Here is a 21,492-nt window from a genome sequence, read left to right as displayed (position 1 = left end):
ACAAAAATATCAGAACCATTTTACACATTTAACTAATTATTCTATATGAAAAAAATATTATCATATAGAATAATTAGTTAATTTACTGTATTAGTCATTTTACTGTATTCCAAGTTCAAACAACGAAAGAGAATAAAAGGACTCAGTTCTATATCTGGTAGCGTGCCTGTAAAGGACATTTATTGAGCGAAATTCCTAATAATTGAAAAACAAATATATATATAAATTCGCAAATAATCTATTCTGGTTCAAATTTAGAGATCAAAATAAATAAAGGTAATGAAGAGAACTTAAAATTTTGATCTTCAATTCTGAAAAAATCACAAAGTTTCAAAGCTGCAAACATTTGCCACTGAACTATATTCACAAAGCTTAGGGAGATACATGTATGATGAAATCATAAATTTCATAGAGGGACTATGAAAATCACTTGCAGAGGAAACAGAAATGACGAGAGCATTTAGAGGAATTTCATGCATAACCTGCCTTTTAAAAGAGTGATTACTAGCGCCATCTACTAACAGGGGAAGTATTTAATAAACAGAGATGTCACTGAAAAATGTCAAAATTAAAAAGAGGTTAACACTTTTCATGTTCAGGTAGGAGAAAGAAATTACATATTATAGAAATTAAGTCAATGAGAAATAAAAAGAAGTAAGGAAAATTAACAAAAATTAGACTTTGTTCTTTGGTCAGAGTCGTACTGGACACCCTTAACGTTCTACGGAAGGACTATTAGTACCATCTACTATTATAACAACGTAATAAAGAGGAAAAGGTGTGAAGAAATATTACAAACTCTGACAAAATTTTACTATCTTTCTACGCTCGTGCTAAATAGAATTAAATTATATAAAAGAAAATTTATTTTAAACATTCTCTATTACAGAACTTGAAGAGAGGGGGAAAATAATGAGAGAAAAATAAGACACGCAGCAGTTTTGTACATTATGCACTGTATGATGTAAAACAAACAAAACAGTAAATAAAATATAAATTTCAAATCTTCATGATAATTTTGTCCTCGTGATATTTTTTCTATCTACGCCCCTTTCCATCGATTTTAAAACCTTACTTCCATGTTTGACTACATTCATCACTGATTTACTGCCTCACTTTCCCTCTTCTAAGTTATTTGTTACTGGGCAAACACAAGCGCATCTGGTATATTCTACTATATTTTATCCATTCATGTTGATAGGTGCTAGCTTATTAAAAAAAAATCAGCCAGGGTATCACACACAAGGCTACGAATTTGAGCCCGAAAAGAGTCAAAAATCTTCAGAATTACATTTCTTCTGAACACATGCAGAGATTTGTGCCTATAACTAAGTGTAACTTGTGGCAAACCCTTGCATAGACGTGTAAGCGGCTTCCCACTATGTCTAATGCTGTTATCACATACGATATTTATTGCTGGAACAAAATGTTAAAGGAACAGTTCTGAGAATCGCTTTTCCGCGAAATCGGGTTACCATCTTCACTTGGTAAACAGGCTGAGCGCCAAACAAGAATCAGTTATCGCTCAGATTGGCGAAAGGGACGTTTCCTTTCAAGTGACGTTTGCTTCTTCGTGTTGTTTTGTATCGCTCACACTCTTTTCGTTTTAAACTTTATTGTTAGTTATGGAAGATAATAGAAAAGTGATTGCTATCAAGTTAAACACTTTGATCTCCACTCTGGCTCACACTTTTTCGCTCACACTCTTTTCGTTTTAAACTTTATTGTTAGTTATGGAAGATAATAGAAAAGTGATTGCTATCAAGTTAAACACTTTGATCTCCACTCTGGCACTTCAAGTAACAGATAAACACACTTATGGTTTAGCCATCAATTACATCAGTAATAGCCAAATTCTGTATACAGTAAGACTAGTTTAAAATGTGTACTGGATAAGTCTGTTTATCAGACATTACTTATGTATATTTTCTGATATCTGCATTCCAATGAAAATTTGATGGCTCACTGGAAAATTTGTGGCCTGGTGAAAGCATTTTCTTGACTAACTTTATGGCTCATAATTACTGTTCTGTCCATAAGTATAAACAAACAAATAGACAAAAAAATAAATAAATAAATAATAATTAAAAAAAGACCTTCTATGACAAAAATCTATATGGCTGATATTTATATCCTCCAGCCAGAAGATACTATTCAGCAAAATGAAGATTAAATAAAGCATAGGAATACATGAGCAATCAAACATGTGCGAGTTGCTTACTGTCCCATAGAACACTTGGTAATATACCTGAAACACATTAATTATACCAACTCTAGAAATTAGGAGGTGCACATCATGAGTTTGTTTTATGTGATTACGGCAAAGCCTCCTGGGATATCCGCTTAACAGGAGGGATCCCTTTGTAGAAGATTTTTTTTAACTGGTTCGTATATTAGTTACAAATGGGGAAAACCAAGAAAACGCCCATGTAGCCAGCCCGTTCGCAGCATCCTAACCTCAGACAGAACTACCAGTGTTCAACGACACTTCGGCCACTAGTAGACCTGTGCACATACTCCTTGTCCAAGCGAGAGATACTGGGTTTGGCGCGCTGCCAAGAAAATGGAACAAGCCAGGGGTGAGAAAGGAAGGTCTGGAGGGACGGAAAAATACACTTGCTTGGAATTTCCTTCAGTGATCTCAGAGTGTTCTTAGCTTCTCCCTTTTGCGCTTGTTTAAATTTAGTTCTTTCCATCTCAAGATCGTTGTATTAGTCACAATTAATTATTGTCTAATACTTTTGTGTTTTTTGTTTGATATTTTTGCTCATGGATTCCAAAGCATCATCGAATTCAAAAGGCAAACACTTTCGAAGCTCGACCAAAGGAATTTTGCACAATGTTGTTACATTTTGTGATAATGAAGCAGATAAGGGTTCTGTATGCATCCCATTATCGCATGCTACTAAACGAGCTTCTGCTATCGCCGGTGTATCAGAGAGCACCATCAGAAGAATTCGTAAAGAAGGCAACCGAAATGATTCCTTCGCCTAAGAAGCGTACTGTAAAGAAAACGATAGAAAACGTGGCTTTAGACGGATTTGATCTCGAATAAGGAGAACTGTCCACGAGTTTTATGTGACGGAGAAAAAGGTACCAACGGTTCCAAAATTACTGATAAATTTAAAGGAAAAAATAAATTTTCCAAGAGAGAAAGAAACCCTACGAAAGATACTTCATGAAATCGGATTCCGTTGGTACCTCCTCGTCGAAACGTCTATTATAACACTGGTTAAATTTGCCTTTCCAGCATCGATCTGAGCAGCGGGGTCTAGTACAGCGCAGCCATGGATATGTATAAGTATCTACTCTGATTTCACTCAAAGCAATAAGTCCAGTTTGCATTGGCAGTACTACAAATGGCATTTGTGCGTATCATCTAACTTCTAGCTGTTTAGCAATATAAGTGCATGAAACTACTATTCACAATGATGTCTTCTGGCATGGGCCCGTTTACATTCTTCTGCATCACATGGTGCCCAGTGGCGTAGTGAAATGCTTTTCTCTCTCAGTGATGTAGCAGTACAGACCATTGCTCCTCATACACCGCATACTATAAATACTTAATCAAGAAAAGTCATTTAATTAAAAAGTTTACGTAAGTCATGGAAAAACTATGCACTCTTGGAACAGACTTGTGTCTCACTACATAAGTATAGTTCCTAAAGTATATGTCCTCTGCAGTAAATAGAATTTAATAATTAATTAATGTGAGGAATTTTAAATGCGTTAATGATTTAGGAATTTGACTATAAATATTATTTATGACTACGACATCTCGCTATGATTTAAATATGCATATTATTTCACTTAGGCCTATGATTATAATATCAGTAAGCAAGTATGCGAATACATCACAATTATGTCACTATTAATGATTCGATCATGAAACTATGACTATGTATTCAACCATCATATGTATGTATGTATATTTCACTGCATATGAACTATACTATATATATGTGTATTTCATTATCTGTTTCTATGTGTATTACACCATATACATAGATATAGTATATCGTATACGTGCATTTTTAATAAAGGTGGATACGGCGTTATACCAGTTTTCCCGTCACTCACTCATTCACTACTCGTATTATCGTGAATTACACGTATTACTCGCTTTATCGTGAATATGGCATTCTGTATTCAGAAACTTCTGTTAAAAAATAAATCTCAATTACCCTTTCACGGAATCGTATAGAGTAAACCCCCAAATTCCAATTATTAGACTAACTGAAACCACGGCTCATCTGAGTTGTTTTTTCCTTCCATAGGCTAAATATATATTTACTGTAGGAGGATTTTATTTTTTCGTTTTTAACAGTCTTACTTCAAAAAATCATACAGTTAAAAGTCTTCTGAACGAAAGGTAGCACTTCTTTCGACGAAATTGAATGCCAACTTCTTTAAAAAGTTTTATTTGCGTACCCAAGCAATTTAATTTCTGAGTATGAAAATGTCTATTTTGAACTGTGATGCAGCTATCACAGCGCCGCAGCACGCTCCCAAATGATTTGGGAGTTCTTTAGGGCACATTTTCCAACTCTTCTATTAAAGTATGGATTAAGGCTTCTTTCCCTAAAAAAGACTGCGAGCTGTAATTCTTCAACTTTCAGTACTAAATATGACACTGTACTTATTTTTGATGCCATATGTTGCAAATAAGTAATTTTCTAAGTGCTCGTACAGAGTGAAAAGTGTATACACAGTATTGGGAAACATATTTATTGCATTTGTTCGAATATCAAATATAGCAGCATCGCAAATGTTTGTAGAACCATGGCATACTTTTTAAGACAAATTTTTATTGTTGATGAGAACTCGCTTCCTGCACACTACTGAAAAATTAATTCTTACATCTTTATATCAATATATATGTGTGAAAGATTGCATATATACTAATGCTAAGTGTAAATCCGCTTGTCAGTGAAAAGATTAATATTCATGTGCTAAAGTAATAGTTTATAAGCATGAAATACAAATTTAGAACAAGTAAATGTTTTTTTCTCCTAGTTCTAACAATGATGTAACCTTATGCTTTAGATTTATGTCTGTTACATAATAATTTTTAAAGGAAATATTTCTAAAAGTAATATAATCAGTATAACAAAGCAATATAGCATTATTTAAAACAAATATGTTTCTAAGAGAACATTCTGAATTACACCTTCACATGGCAGTTCTGTAACCTAAAACAGAATACCAAATATTGAAATTGATAATACATTTGTGCAATTTAGAAAGAATGTATTGTAAAAGGTGTACATAAGACATATTATATAGAACTCTATATTTTCATGAAGACGTGTTTATTTATTTCTTTATTTTTATATATTAATGCATGAATTTTGTAAACATTTATCGGGAATATTTTTTTAACATGAATGCAACTTGCTTAATATATTGTTACAGATTTGGTATTTAAATAGCTAATGTTAGTTGAATTATAAATTAAATTGTTTTATTCCCCGTGCAGTTTAACGCGTGATGAATATTAAAGGAAAGCTAAGCCGGAAAATTAAAAATACAACAGCACGTGCATTTAACATTTAATAAATAAATATCTCTTTCGAGAAAGTCCCAGAAAATTCTCGCGCGCGATTTATAAAGCTTATATAAGTGGCATGAAAACCTCTCAATTCTTAGTTGTTATTTAGTTAGTTTGTTGTTGTTTTAAGAGTTTGTTTAAAAAACTGCTCTTGTTGACTGTAGCTAATTCGCGGATTAGCTTTCTTTAGCTGTTTTGAATTGAGTTATGTTGAACGTTTGAGTAGTTAAACGATAATTACTGTGAGATATTGTAATACTGTACGAATATCTAAGAAAAGTTGAAGTATTGTGTTTTATTTATTTGTGATAATAAATCTTATTCATTTTTCATCGGTTTGTGCATTCATTTCGTAACGAACCCGTACGCACGCAACAATTTTTGGTGTCAGAAGTGAGATGCCAATCACAAGAGCGATGGAAGAGCAGTTAAGACAGCTGATATCAGCCTTTGCTGCATTAAAGGAGAGATGAAATCGCGACAGGAATCCGTTAAGGAAGAACTGAAAGCTGTTCAAGCCGGTCAAGAAGAAATGAGAAGAGAAATTGCCTGCATAATAGAAACCAAATTCGAGGCTATGGAAGGCAGAATAGATGTAGTTGAAAATAAAGTGGGACAAATTTTCTGTCAGAGAAGAAATAGAAGGAAGAGTTTGTTCCATTCAACAACAAATCGAGCAACAAATTGATGACCGGGTTTCTGCGGTTGCCAAAAAAGTGGATACTTTAAAGAAATTCTTAGCGACAGCAGGAGCAATTCGGATGGTTTTAAAATTTTTACCAATGCCTGCTCATCCCTCTCTGAAACTATCTACATATGATGGGAAAACTTCCTGGCAAGTGTATAAGACACAATTTTCTATCGTTGCGGATGCGAATGGATGGGATTCCCAAACTAGGGCCTGTCATCTCGCCGCTTCTCTGAGAGCAGACGCAGCGGATATTCTGCAGACGCTTCCAGAAAAACAAAGACACTTCGAAGCTCTATCCGGCGCATTGGAGCTGCGCTTTGGACAGAAATGTTTAAAAGACTACAGCAGGCTTCAATTAAAATCCCGTCAACAGAAGCCAACCGAATCACTCCAGGAACTCGCCACGGATGTTGAAAGGCTGTCCCATCTCGCCTTTTCCGAGTGCCCAACCGAAACAAGGGAAATCCTGTCGCTTCAATATTTCATCGATGGCATCTGGGACCCTGAGATACAGAAAACACTACGAATGGCGGATGTTAAAGACTTGAAAAGCGCTCTAGTGTACGCCATGAAATTCGAGGCAGCCCAGCAAGCAACTCGTAGAGACTGCCACCCAATCAAAGCTGCTCATGTCCAGGAGCCAAGGGATCAAGTCACTTTTCGTCTAGACGATATAACCAGACAACTCAATGCCTTGGGAAGAAATATTAGTGACAAGAAGCCGACCTTAAAATGTTGGAACTGTGGAGCTGAAAGACACATACGGCGGAACTGCATAATACCCCAGGGTACGGATGTTAAGACCGCTCCTATCAAACAGCAGGGAAACTAATTAGTGGCCATCTCGCGGGGCGGAGGTTGCCAGATAATGAAAAGCCCCAGTTTAAAGCCCTTCAGATTTCTGCAGTGAGAGGCGGCAGTAATAGACTTTTCATTATAGGACATATTAATGGAGTTCCCTGCAATATGACGATACATACAGGAGCCAACGTTACCATCATCCGAAAAGGTTTCGCTCAACAACTGGGAAACAAAATTCTCTAGACGCCGCCCTGCAATACCCTTCACACTGTGTCCGGTGAGAAGATCGACATCGACGGAAAAGTAAACGTTAAACATCATGTTTGGAAGCGCCGCTTACCATGACATGGCATTTGTAGCAGAGATCACTGATTCTTGCATACTCGGATTGGACTTTCTAAGGAAATACAATTTTTCCTTGGACTTTAAAAATAACGACATAGCCCTATTTGGAATTAATAATGAAGGAGTTAAATCTGTCCACAAAATCATAGCTCAAGAGGATATCACAATACCCGCAAGAACAGAGTTTCTACTTCCTGGATCCATAGCCGAAAATAGAAATTTCCTCTACGACATTATAGAATATCCTAACAAATGTAATAGCCCGAAAGGAGTACTAGTAGCCTCAACACTCGTCGACCTACGAGAACGGTTATCCCGGTGAGAGTTGCCAATGTAACTGAGAAAGTGAGAGTTATTAAGAAAGGTGAAGTGTTTGCAGCATGTACTCCAGTAACCACCGTTGAAAGAAAGAGTAACATCCAAGAATCCGTGTCCTCAGAGAGCATTACATCGGAGTTATTGCAGAATGCGCAATTAAACGATAAAGAGAGGAATGCTGCCCATCGCGTCATTAAAGATCTTCAAGTTGTTTTCTCCCGCTCGTCTTCTGACGTGGGTCGAACCAGTTTGACACAACATAGAATCGATACCGGCGATCATCCCCCGATCAAGCAACATCCAAGACGTCTAACGTTTGCTAAACAGGAAGAGGTGCGAACACTGTTAAAGGATATGGAAGAAGGCGATGTATTGAGCCTTCAGCAAGTCCATGGGCATCTCCCATCGTCCTAGTCCGAAAGAAAGATGGCTCAACAAGATTTTGCGTCGACTATCGCCGGTTGAATGAGGTTACGAAGAAGGACAGTCACCCTTTTCCTAGAATTGACGATATTCTAGACACTCTTTCTGGAAGCAAATGGTTCTCAACACTTGATTTAAAGAGTGGGTATTGGCAGGTAGAAATACATCCTAAAGACCGAGAAAAGACGGCATTTACTACGGGACAAGCGCTTTGGCAATTCAAGGTGATGCGTTTGGACTGTGTAATGCGACGGCAACATTCGAACGCCTTATGGAGACTGTTTTGAAAGGTCTTTCCTACGAAGCCTATCTGATATATCTGGACGACATCATCATCGTCGGAAAGAGTTTTGAAGAACAGCTAAAAAATCTTAGAAAGGTGCTTCAGAAACTGAAAGAAGCCAATCTCAAGCTGAGTCCCGCTAAATGCAAATTGTTCCGAAAGGAAGTGACTTACCTGGGACAGGTCATCTCTGCAGAAGGCTTGTGTACGGATCCTGAAAAGGTGTCAGCCGTTAAATCCTGGAAACGTCCCGAAAATGTCCATCAGCTGAGAAGCTTCCTAGGGTTTTGCACCTACTATAGGAGATTCGTGAAAGACTTTTCTTCCATCGTAAGACCCCTTCACAAGCTGACAGAGAGTAAGCAAAAGTTCTTGTGGGCAAAAGAATGCGAGGATGCATTTAACAACTTAAAGGATGCTTTAACAGCTGCTCCGATCCTGACGTATCCTCAGCTCGACATGGACGCGAGCAATGGAAGTGTCGGTGCTGTTTTGGTCCAAGAAATAGACGGCCAAGAACGTGTAGTGGCGTACTGGAGCAAGTGCCTGTCTAAACCGGAGAGGTGGTGTGGTGGTGTATTTAATTATGGCAAAGCACACTAGGGCTATCTGCCTAAGGGGAGGGATGTCATCGTGGAGGACTTTCTAAGGGAAACTGGCTCGTACACACGTTACACATGGGGAAAACCACGAAAACACCCATGCAGCCAGCCCGTTCGCGGGAATCGAACCTCGGACCGAACTACCAGTGTTCAGCGACTTTACCGCTCGGCCGCTGGTGGGCTAAACCGGAAAGGAATTACTGTATCACCAGGAAAGAGTTGCTCGCCATAGTCAAAGTCGTAGAACATTTCCATCACTACCTATACGGCAGAAAATTCCTGCTCCGCACTGATCATGCATCATTCACCTGGCTTTTAAATTTTAAGAATACTGAGGGTCAAATAGCCTGGTGCATACAGAGACTCCAGGAATATGACATCGCTATCCGTCATCGTAAGGGATCATAACACGGAAACGCCGACGCCCTGTCTAGAAGACCTTGCCCAGAAAGCTGCCGATATTGTTCAACGGTGGAACTGAAATACGAGCTGCTTAATCCAGTCGCACGACAAATTACAGCATCAACATCGGTTGATCGAGACCCGTGGAGTGATGATGCAGTCAGGAAAGACCAGCAGGAAGACCGTGGCATTGAAGAACATTTTTTAGTTTTTTTTTTCATATAATATCCCCCCTTTCCAAAATTATACTGTTCCTTGATCATAAATAGGATATATCTTTCCATATAAGAAATCGGATTTAAATGACAATTTTTTAATAATCATTCCAAAAACTTATATAATCAAATAATGATAAAATATTCACGAAAATGTAACACGAAACAAATTTCACAACAGGTAGACACGTATAATTCAATTTATTTCACATTTTAGTAATTAAGTATTCCACAGTATACAGAACTTTGTATTTCCGAAATCCCATGTTGCAAAATAAAACATTAACTTCAAAATATCAATGCTTTATTAAATACATTCAATATGAACTTGAAATAAATTGACACATACATAAGATGGAATTTACATCATATCTTTGGTTATAAAATAGCCTTCTCCAAATGTCGTCAAAACAGATTTAAAAGAAAAATACATCTGAATTTAATAAATAAATAAAACAACACATAAAAAATAACAAGTAGAGCCAGATACATGTGTAGAAAAACTTCAAAAAAAATTTTATCTATCTATATCATACACTTAAATATCTAAGGGAAAAGAAACTATAAACAGACAGACAGAACTAATGAGAATAATTTAGAGAACCATTTCAATACATTTAAGCTGTAAATACGCACTTATTTGTAATCTAACAAAAATTACTGTGTCTATTTAAACATGTGTCATTATGTCACAACTAATTGCCTTCTTAATATTTAAAATGATTATGCTTGCTATTGAAAAACGTATGCTTAAACCTCAATCCAAAAAATTTAATCAGGACACATTATGAGACACATGACTATTTGGCCTTCTAAACTGAGCTTTCCACATACAAAAACTAGCTTATAATTCTTTTCACATTAAAGATAAACGAGAGATTACTTAAACAAATTTTATTTGTCTAAGTAATGATAATTACTTAAACAAATTATTATTTAAATAAATGATGTGCCTTTTAATAATATTCAATACCCCCCATCTCCAAAGTTCACAATTTTTTAGAATACTTAATTATTTTCCACATTAGTAAAAATTGAGATCATTATGAAATGGCTACAGTACTTCAAAAAATTAATGCTATCATTTTACATATTTATCCAAGCCCTAATAATAGGAATGTCAATACAATGATTTAAAAAATATGTTTAAACGTATAGTGCTCTGTGAAGAGAAAGTAAGATATTTGAAAAGTGCAATAAATACATTCACAATTAAAACATTTAATGTGAGGCTAACTTCTAAATAGTATTTTTGCATGGTAGTTAAGAACAACTTAGAAAATTTTAGCAACATTATTTGAGGTTCTTTTGAAAATTAAATGTTCCCCCTTCTCAAATAATTAAAATACAGAATTATTTTACAACTAATAATATTAAGATTTTAAGGTACAAGGAAGCTAACTACTTCAGTATTAAATTTTGGCTCCCTGTAAACAGTCAAGCAACTTATTGCCCCATCTTAAGTCTTACAGCAATACTGAACTCGTAAGGTTTATTATATTTTTTTTCATTATAACTTCAACTCAACAACTTGCAAACATCGTATAAGACAGAACAAGTAACTGCTTTTACTGGATTTAAAAGTTAATGAAACACTTCAGTAATTTCATTAAGCAATTCATGAAGCAAAGTATTACTTCAAGTTTTGGCTGAAGTCTCTTGAATCATAGAAGTGACGCGACTAGCAAAGGGTGATGGCAGTTCAGGTAAATCTTAAGAGCTGACCAAAAAAGAGTTCAGAGATGTCAGTGGTTATTGCCAAAAGCTATCCCTTAACTTCAATCAATCTGTCCTTATATAGGTTAATTTGCATCATGGTGGGAGATATGACAGTAAAGATAAAATATTAAGATAATGGGTTAATAAACACAAAAACATATAAAGTATAATAATTTTTTACTGTTTAAGTTTAAAAATGAAGTTTATGAATTGTACATTACAATTCTAAAATTATTCACTCACTGGTTAAAAAAAATAACATGAACTATCATAAATGTAAAATGACATCTTTAGTCTAACAAGATAAAATTTTCAAGTATATTATCTCTTCCAAACTACTTTGGCTACATCAGAAATTTTAGAAAGTTATTCATCAGGCAGCAAGAAATAATAAGCTCAAGGCATTTGATTATGCTACTATGACTGTTTATACACTATCTGAGGTCACTTCCATTTTTAACAAAAAAGTATAAATCAAAATTATTATACTTAAAAATAAGCATAATTCTCTCTTGAACTTATCTTAAGCTCCCAACAATGTCAATTAACCTCATAGTTTATTCTGTATGAGCAGAAGCAATTATTATTTTACACTTTTTATTTTGGCCACCATCTAAAAAAACATAATTTTCTACACTAATTTGTCATGTACTTTGGTTGGTAGATTGGCAACATTTTGATACCATTTTACACACTTATGCATACATCTTTTTAAGCAATTTTCTGCAGCATATTGTATTGCAATCCCAATCAAAATTATAGTAATATATTATCTTAATATTTTGGCAAGGTAACTGTATTTTTTATAAATTAGTAACACTGGATATCACTATACTTAGGTAATCTCTGATGAATTAATAAATCTAGAATCCACTTTTTGGGTAAAGGGGGCTAAGCTGTGAAAATAGATTTATAAGCAAAGAAAAAAAAAGATTACACCTTTTTTCTGCTCTACTTATGTACAACAAATATCACATAAACAACATTTCACATTACTGCATTCACATGTAACACTAGAATTCAAAATTTCTTAACAAAGGTTGAAATTTGTATTAAGTAGTACAGATGATAGTTCTGGAGAGTGCAAAAATGCATGCATATATTAAAAATGTGCAATCAAATGAAAACATAAAACGTAAATAAAAATTTATTTTTTAAAATTTATATTCACGTTTTTATTTTCATTTACGACACATTTCTGATGCACAGGCTGGCAGTTCAGTTTTTCAGTAACTATTACTTACATGACTTTTCTAAAATTCTACATAAATTTAGTACAATATAAACAACATGAAGTAAAATGCATAGTTTGTATTTATTACCATGACCATGATAATACACAGAAAACCATAACCATATATAGAATGAATATGGGAAAAAAACTGTAAATATTGCTAAACTATATTTAATGCACATATTCAAGGTTAAAAAATGTAATTAAATTATTAAAAATATAAAAACAAAGAATAATTATATAAGTGCTCATTGACCAAAAGATGGATTGTGGTTCATATTTTAGGATGTATTTTACATAAATTTTATTGCGATATAAGAGAATACCTTGTTTGGCACATGATGTTTTCCCATATCCATTCCATAATTATCTTCGGCAATATCTTATTATATAAAATATATGAACAACAAAATCATTAACCAGTTTTTTCACATACAATTACACTACTTAAAAACTATCATTAAACTATATTTAAATATATGTGTCAATGCTCAGGTGGCACATTAAAAATACATCCACTTTTCAAAAATTGAAAACAATACTTTAAAACTGTACATAATTAAAAATTTGCTAGAGATCTAAAGATACAGTGAAATCATATGGCCTATATTTACCCGGCCCATCAGCGGTCGAGCGGTAAAAACGCTGAACACTGGAAGTTTGGTCCAAGGTTCAAATCCTGCGAATGGTCTGGCTTCATGGCCATCTTCATAGTTTCCCCATGTGTAACGTGTATATGAACTAGTTTTCCTTAGAAAGTCCTCCATGAAGGCATCCTTCCCTTTAGACAGATAGCCCTCGAGGCTTTGCCATAATCACATAAGCCAAACCAAACCAAACCTTAGTCTAGTGGTAGCATCTTCATGGTATTTATTCAGTGCTGATCTCAGATGATAGCTGTTACCTTGTTTCTAATATTTTATTTATATTTATTTTGATTATCTACATACTTTTAATAAAAAATTAAAGAAAATTTTATAAACCATTGCAATAAAGTCATTTTGGAGAAGAAGCCAATATATCTGATGCAATATGGTTAGGCCATTCAGGGCATAAGCTATCTCCAATACAAATGGCCTTAAAAGCAACATATATCGTTCCTCTACCAAAGTGATTTAAATTAATAAACAAACACGGAAAAAAAAACTTTCTGCAAAGAAGCAGTTTTTGATATGCAAGTAAGATTTCTAACACCAAATTAAATGCCACATCTACCTAGTTAGTATTATAATTTATCATCATATTCTCAGATTATAACAGAACCTATTCACTAGCTATTTCTGAACCCTCTTAAGCAGTTCCTTAGATAGCAATAAAAAATTAAATCTTTTTGTAACTGAACATTAAAACAATCATGAATAAACTTCAAGAAAATATTACAGCTGAAGTCTGATCTACCTATTACTATCTGCTTTCTGATAAACCTCCATACAAGTTATACAGCAGTAACAATGTATTTCTCACTCATACATCAGAGATTGTAATTCCGCTAATTTAACTACCAACCGATCTATACTTTACATACACGTGACACTAGTGTGGGGGATAGACTTTTGCAATGATCTTTGTACTTCAAACATCTGACTTAAATCTCTATATTAACCTCCAATGCTCATGTCCCATCTCTAGAATCTGTTTTACAAAACTCATCATGTTGCAACACATTTATATTACATATTACAGCTATTCATCGTTAATATCAAGCCAATGCATATTTAATCTATGTTTCAAACATAAAACTTCACTAGATTTCAAAATTCAAATTAAATAATTTTTAATATTCAGGTCTACAAATCTCTTAGAAAGCAGTCAAAACTTAATTCCAAACAATACTTCTTAAACTCCAACATGAATTAATAACATTGAATGAGAAATTTGAAGATAGATCCCTAGAGATAACCAAGCTATGATGCATATTTAGATTATGAATTACTGAAATCCTTAACCTATGATGCATATTTAGGTATGAACTGCTGAAGTCCTTATTTCACAGCATTATCAGCAGGCAAAATTAACTACTTCTGTGAATGCAGATAGCTAAGTTATATAGAGAAGAAAAATATTTTTGCACAAATCAAGGTAAATTAAAATATAGCAAAATATAAAAAGATTGGTACACCAAAGAACATGTTAATTATGAAAATAAATGCTATTTATTAATTTATGCACTTAATAAAAAGATTTTACAAAGAAGATAAATCTAATTTTATGACATTTGAATGCTGAAGCAAAATGAACAGATAACATATTTTAGACAAACTCTGATTAATATAAATTACACTTGCAAACAAGGAATTATTTTGGATTATCTTAGTTCAAAAATGAGGATATTTATTGTTCTCATTTATAGAAATACAAATTAAAGGACACAGGAAAGTTTCATTCATATGAGGTTGGATTTTCTGTATTTCCTTTTACCACCAAAGCTGCAATAGGCCTACCTAGTGGTAAAATTCTTCATAAATGAATTTCTTCTCACTCAAATGGAAAAATCTTTCAACACTCAAATACTCTTCGGGAGGGGGGGAGGAGAGTTCACTAATGATGTACAATCATTTGATTCCCAATTACATGATCCATGATAAGTTTGTGAAGCAGCCATTCTTTAAATTATTTCTTTAAAAATTTTTTTGACTGAAATATACTTTTCAGGCCCTGATAATATATCAACTGAATGATTATTAAAAATGTAATCAGAATAAACATTATATATCTACAATAAGAAACAGAAGCAAATATATTTTTGATAGATTCTCTTTTCCATGCCAATTATTGTTTATGCATAGATGCTATATTTTAACCATTGAAAAATCAATACATTTTACTCCACACAAGCACAAAATGCAATTCCATAAATGTAAACTTATTTAAGGCTATAAAACTGAAACAACATACTAATACAACATATTATCTTTCAGTGATTCTCCCCTCCTCACAAAGTCATCTCAAAGTGTTAGTAGAGGCAGGAATATCAAATCTCTGCTTTAACGGTTTAGATCCTCTGAAGATGAAATTACAGATACTGATATACAGAACAAGAATTTTTTAATGCAATGCAAAGAGGAAATCCTGAGAAATGAATCTAATCTAAACAAAGTAAAGCTTTTTCAGAACTTAAAAACACTCACTGTTCATTTGAATGGCCCTCATATTGTCGATACTTTATAACTACTTTACTATGATGTTCAAAAGCATTCACTCATATACTAACCAGATGCATGATCTCTTAGAAGTAAATATGTGTGTTTAAATCATATTAAGCATTAAGCAGGCATTTTACAGTTTTAACAGTGCTTTAACTCTTTAATGCATAAATAATGTACTATTTTCACTACTATTACCTTAATATGATTAAACATCATAGGACAGGGTATCAAGTATTCCTAATATAATTGTCCAGTTTTCCTCATGATCACCAAAAAATTAGTTTACTGAAAACTAGAATTTTGAAATCATAAACGTTGCTAAATATTTCCATAAAACGATAGTTAGCATAACATCAATTAGAAAAGAGATGAAATTCAAAGAAAAAAACTAGAAGTTAAAGAAAATTATTAATTTTTACCAGAGATAACATTTAACTCTATATGCTGTATTAAAATAGTGAATATCTAAAATAGAGGGTCCAAGCATCACCTCAGTGTGCTAAATATTATTAACATATATGCAGAATATTAAACCAAATTTTATTTGCCTGTTTTGCTTACAATATAAGCACTACAAACCCATCTGCAGAATATCAAATCAATTTGTATCAAGATAAGTTCGTGAAAAAAGAAACCATTGATTCAGAAAATTTGGATTTTTGTAGAAAGCCACTTAGAATGCAAACATACATCAACCTGAATAATTTCTAGATTAAAAAAACAATATCTATACTTCAGATGCATAATATCACATAAAATATGACTTCCTTTAATACCAATTTTCTCGGCAGATAAATTCATAAATTATCTTAAAAGTGATTTATATTAATTAATTCTACCCTTAATTCTGTAGGAAACCAATTACTGTACATATTATTACTCACAATATGTTTTCTCTTATACAGTTATCAAGTTTAGCAATTTCAGAAAATTGTGCCTCACGATATACGTCTTTGGATTATGTAAAATTCATAAGAATATCACACAAATATTTATTGTTGTCATAACAACAATAAATATTTGTGTGATAAGTAAGATCAACAGTCAAGGCTTAGTTCTGATTCATAATAGCATAGTAAAGTCACAAGCCAGATTCACGTTAATAACAAATATAGCAGAATATTATACACAGGCATATTATTGAGTACAAAACTCTACTCAATAAGTAATAACAACCCTCCAAGTAGCATGGCTTTTGGAAACTACTCCAGAAAAACTGTATTTCAACAGCATTCACTAGCTAAACTTATGTAATTACTTAATTTAGTCTCTTTATCATACAATTTGATTCATTAAGATGATATTTACTTCATCAGAGGAAGTAAGAAAGAAACATACTTTAATATATACCAAGTATTAAAAAAATCTCATGACTGGCTAAAAGCAGTCCTGTCACTCAGAGGGTTAATAATAAATATGATTTTGAACAATAGTTTGTGAAATTACATCACACACACATATATATATATTCTTTTTGGAAAAAAAAATGGAGTTAAAAGAAAAAAAGTCCAAATTTGAAGTCAAAACCATAACAAGAACAAGCATTCAGTGTGTTTTACATTACAATGCATAATAAATTACAATAGAAAAACATATGCATGAAAGAGGATATAATAATAGCTGTGCAATACATTTTCAGTAACATACTTTAATGATAGCATATTGTTGAAATGATTCAGATTAGAACTGAATTCTCCAAAAGCATTTAGTCCTTCCATTGAATTTTTTCAATTTGTTGCAAATACTAAGAATGCTAAAACAGTGCTGTTTGCTCCAAACCTATTTATTTCGTGCATTCCCTCTATCCAAGAATGTAGCAATCAATATAAAAGTGTTCTTACCATTAATTACATTAACTCTTTTTAACATTTCCACTACACATTAACAAGATTTCATGACAACATGGGGAAATTCATTTATGAACAAAAAATTCAGCACTGAATAAAAAATTCAACACTAAGCATTTATTTATAAATTACCCTAGACACAGAGCAGAAAGTGTTGCACAGAAAATAGTGTTGTCCTTTAATCAATTCCAAACTTTCATTAGATTAGTCAGACTGACTAGATAATTAACCATAAAAGAATTCTTTGAAGACTAAGTTGTGTGACAGTAAGACAGGTAGGCAACATGCTATGACAATTTCACGAGTTCAGCAGTCTTTTGATTACTATTTGCATAGTAAATGTGACAGCCAATATGGTTGTTAACAAGTATATTCATAACATTTTTAATACATAAATATTACCGGTATAACATACAACATAAAATTATAAGTGAAAGTCAATAAATATAACACAGCACAAGATAAGTTATGTATAAAATATCAATAAATACTTTATTAAGCATCAGCTTTTTCATATGTGAAACATTTAAGACTAATCATAGAGAAGCTATCAATACATTAAACTTCTTACAAGTACGACATTAGTTTAAAAAAATCACAGCAAAAATTAATGAAAAAAAATTTAAAGTAGTGTTTAAACAAGCATATTAGAACCATAAACTATATTTCTTAATAACAATTTTAAAAAAGGAAATGGCATCTGCTTGTTCTGGTTATGTCATCAAAAACGGTACAGAATCCAAACATTTTAACATTTCTCAAAGACAACATCTTCAGCTAGTAACCTGAAATGTCTGTGTTTCATGAGTTTCTTTAAAAAAAAATTATGAACTAGTTGCCATTACAGTTTAAATTACAAGCTTTTTAAATAAGACGATACCATCCCCCACAGATATTCTTCCTATGAGGTTCCCTGCTCATGCAAAAATTTTATACATAACAATACTGCACAGAAGGAATTTCTTAACAATATACAATTAATTTTGTCATGTGTATTTCTAAATATTATGTAAAATGAATTTACATAATATCTTCACTGTTTATAGAAGCCCAAGATAGTATACATAAAAATTACTTAATATAAGTGAGTGCATACGAACAGCAGTTAGGTACAATGTTTTGTTTCTACTAAATAAATTTAGTTCTTTATCAAGTCATTTCAACTGCAGCAAAAAATGTATTTATATTCTTTATAGAAATGAGGCAGAGTGTAGCTGTATTTTGATAATAATTTTTACTTTTCAATCTACATCAATTGGCAGTACTACTTGCATAGTTCTAAAGTATGCAATGTTGTTAGATCATTTGTGTCAGAAGTGTCAGTCATATGAAAAACTGAATAACACTCAATAATGCAAATTTAATTGTTTAACACATTTTTAAACACTACAAAGACATTTCAGGTTGCTTATACATATTTGCATTTTACTACTAGGTGCATGTATATAACAGAACTATAAGCCAGGATGATTCATATAAAACTGATGCTTTCCATTATTTATTTATTTGAATAAGCATTAAGCTACTAAAAATTTATTGCACTTCAAATGGGAGATACTCAGTCTCCCCAGAAAATGCTCAAAAGTAATTCCACCCTCCTGAAGGCCCAGCTGAACATGTCTCATGTTCTCGCTGTTCTTTGGAACCCCCGTCCTAGTAGTACAGTTGATTTTACTGGTAAATGTTCTACTTCAAACCTTCCAATATCCTACAACATACAGCATAGGATTCTAATGGCCTAGGCCATGTAGAGTAAGATTTGAAGCAGAACATTCCTAACAAAATGTATAGTATTGATAAGAAACAACTTGAACAAATGTGCAGGAACACAACAAACCTAGCACGGAATTTAAAGCAAACTATTACCAACAAAACCTGTGCTATTAATATTACATGGCTCCAATGAGTGCTCAGAATCAATCTCTGTACATGCTTAGCCATGCCTTCAGGGCAGAGAGCATTTTCAGTATTTAATACAAAAGTGAGAATTCTCCCACATATATTGTACATGAAATATAAATTGTTTTGAATTATATTGTTGTTCAAATAAACAGATAATAAAAAACGTTATTTTTAAATGAATCACTCTATATAATAACTAACTAGTCACATCACATTAATGAATATTACAATAAAAGAAAACACTTAAAATAACGGTTTTTGGACAACTGTTGCATATATGAAATTTGCAAGACGATGAAAATGCTGCACTCACTAAAACTCTTGCATTACATGGCTAAGTAAATTCAGAATATGCGAAAAATGCATTCCACTTTAAGCAAGAACAAGTAAAGACATGTATGCAAGAAAAAACTGTTCAAACAGTTATTTCCCCACAGTGTACAGACTGGTTTTTAAGACTAATCTTCTATATGAAGACACACATAAATTTAAATGAAAAATTTTAATATAATTCCATATTTATAATATATTAATATTTAACACAATTGACAAATATTAAAGCAAGCAATACAAACTGACAGACTATTGATTTTACAATTAAGTTCTGAAGAAGTCAATTCACACACACACATACAGTTTTAAATTATACATAAATATCTTGCATAAGATTACAACAAACCTACATAAAATAAAATAGCTATTAATATGGCTCCAAGAAACATTTTAAATAAACCATTGTTATAAATATTGCTCCAATCCAAATTCCTTGATGCATATCTTAGTCATGTGGTGATGCTTGACTGCAGGTGCAAAAGTACCCTATACAAAGTATTAAGTCGCCGAGGCAAAGATGTCATAGACAAAATCATCAACTGTGATCTAGGTTCTAAAGGCAAAACTGCAAGCATCCACCAGAACCAAGAAGGACCATTTGGGGAGTTCAAATAATTACTTTCAACAGGAGGCATAGGTCCAAAATGCAGCAAAATTTGGCGCTTTGTATCAGAAGGTAGGCGCATAAACCATGCTTGAGATACTTTATACACTTCATCATGCAATTTTTTAATACCTGTAATGACAGTTAAAGACAAAATGCAATTAATTATATTGAATTATGCTGCATGTTGGACAAACAAATTCTTGTACATAGAACCAAATTATTATGCAGTTTTCTTAATAAGTAATTTAAATTCTTTATAATTAATGTTTTAGTAAATTGTTTTAAAGTACGAGGATAAGTTGAAAAATAAGTTTCCCCTGTCAACTGTAGTCAGAGTTGTGTATGAAAGTCAAAAATAGAATGAGACATTAAAGATATGACATACCTTTATTTTATTATTCTCGTACGAGTACGTTGAGACATTTGTCATATCGCTTGATAAGCTTCAAAAGTCCTCCAAGAAAAATTCATGATTTGCATATGGAAGAAGCGTTGAACGGCTATGGGCGAAAGGCGACACAGCAGGAAAACGCGCAAGTCACTGATACACCATTGGGTAGAGGTCGCTGCAAATCAAGCAGATGGCGCTGTTGCAGTGCCTGCACAAAGCGGACACCTGCCTCTCATTTGAGACCCGGTAGGTATGGAAAGAAGGTGCGTTTTGAATTTATGGTCAAAGGAGGAAGTGAGAGCAGTTATCCGCTATGAATGGGCACGTGGAGCATCAGGAACAGAAATTCATAACCGCCTCGTGGAAGTCTATGGGCCAGGTGTGATGTCGAAGCAAATGGTGCGGAGATGGTGTCGCACATTCAGTGATGGACGTCAGCAAGTGGAGCACATACCGAGAGCTGGACGGACTCGCACGGCCACTACAGATGCAAATGTCAGGAAGGTGGATGACATGATTAGAGCGAACCGGCGTATCACCATCGATGAAGTAGCGGAAGAACTTGGAATCTCACATGAGTGAGCTCAAAACATCATACACGACATTCTTCGATACAGAAAAGTGTCAGCACGATGGGTGCCCCGACAATTGACCTCGACCCACAAGGAACAACGCATGGGGG

At 33.4% G+C, this 21,492-nt stretch overlaps 1 protein-coding gene across 1 annotated transcript in view; it reads right to left on the bottom strand.

Annotated features, from left to right (window-relative positions):
- Nucleotides 1-9,815: 9,815 nt before the first annotated feature.
- LOC118188810 (LON peptidase N-terminal domain and RING finger protein 3) overlaps nucleotides 9,816-21,492 on the bottom strand; it is a 119,956-nt gene continuing 108,279 nt past the window's right edge. The window contains exon 11 of the mRNA XM_085809038.1: nucleotides 9,816-20,548. Within this exon, the coding sequence (XP_085665164.1) occupies nucleotides 20,262-20,548 (287 nt within the window). The 3' untranslated portion in view covers nucleotides 9,816-20,261. The remainder of the gene's footprint in view (nucleotides 20,549-21,492) is intronic.

This window comes from Stegodyphus dumicola, chromosome X2 (genome assembly GCF_044657685.1).
Source record: "Stegodyphus dumicola isolate Sdum_Otavi_A_Nest chromosome X2, ASM4465768v1".
NCBI classification, from domain to species: domain Eukaryota; kingdom Metazoa; phylum Arthropoda; class Arachnida; order Araneae; family Eresidae; genus Stegodyphus; species Stegodyphus dumicola.
This window is presented reverse-complemented; position numbering and strand designations above follow the sequence as displayed.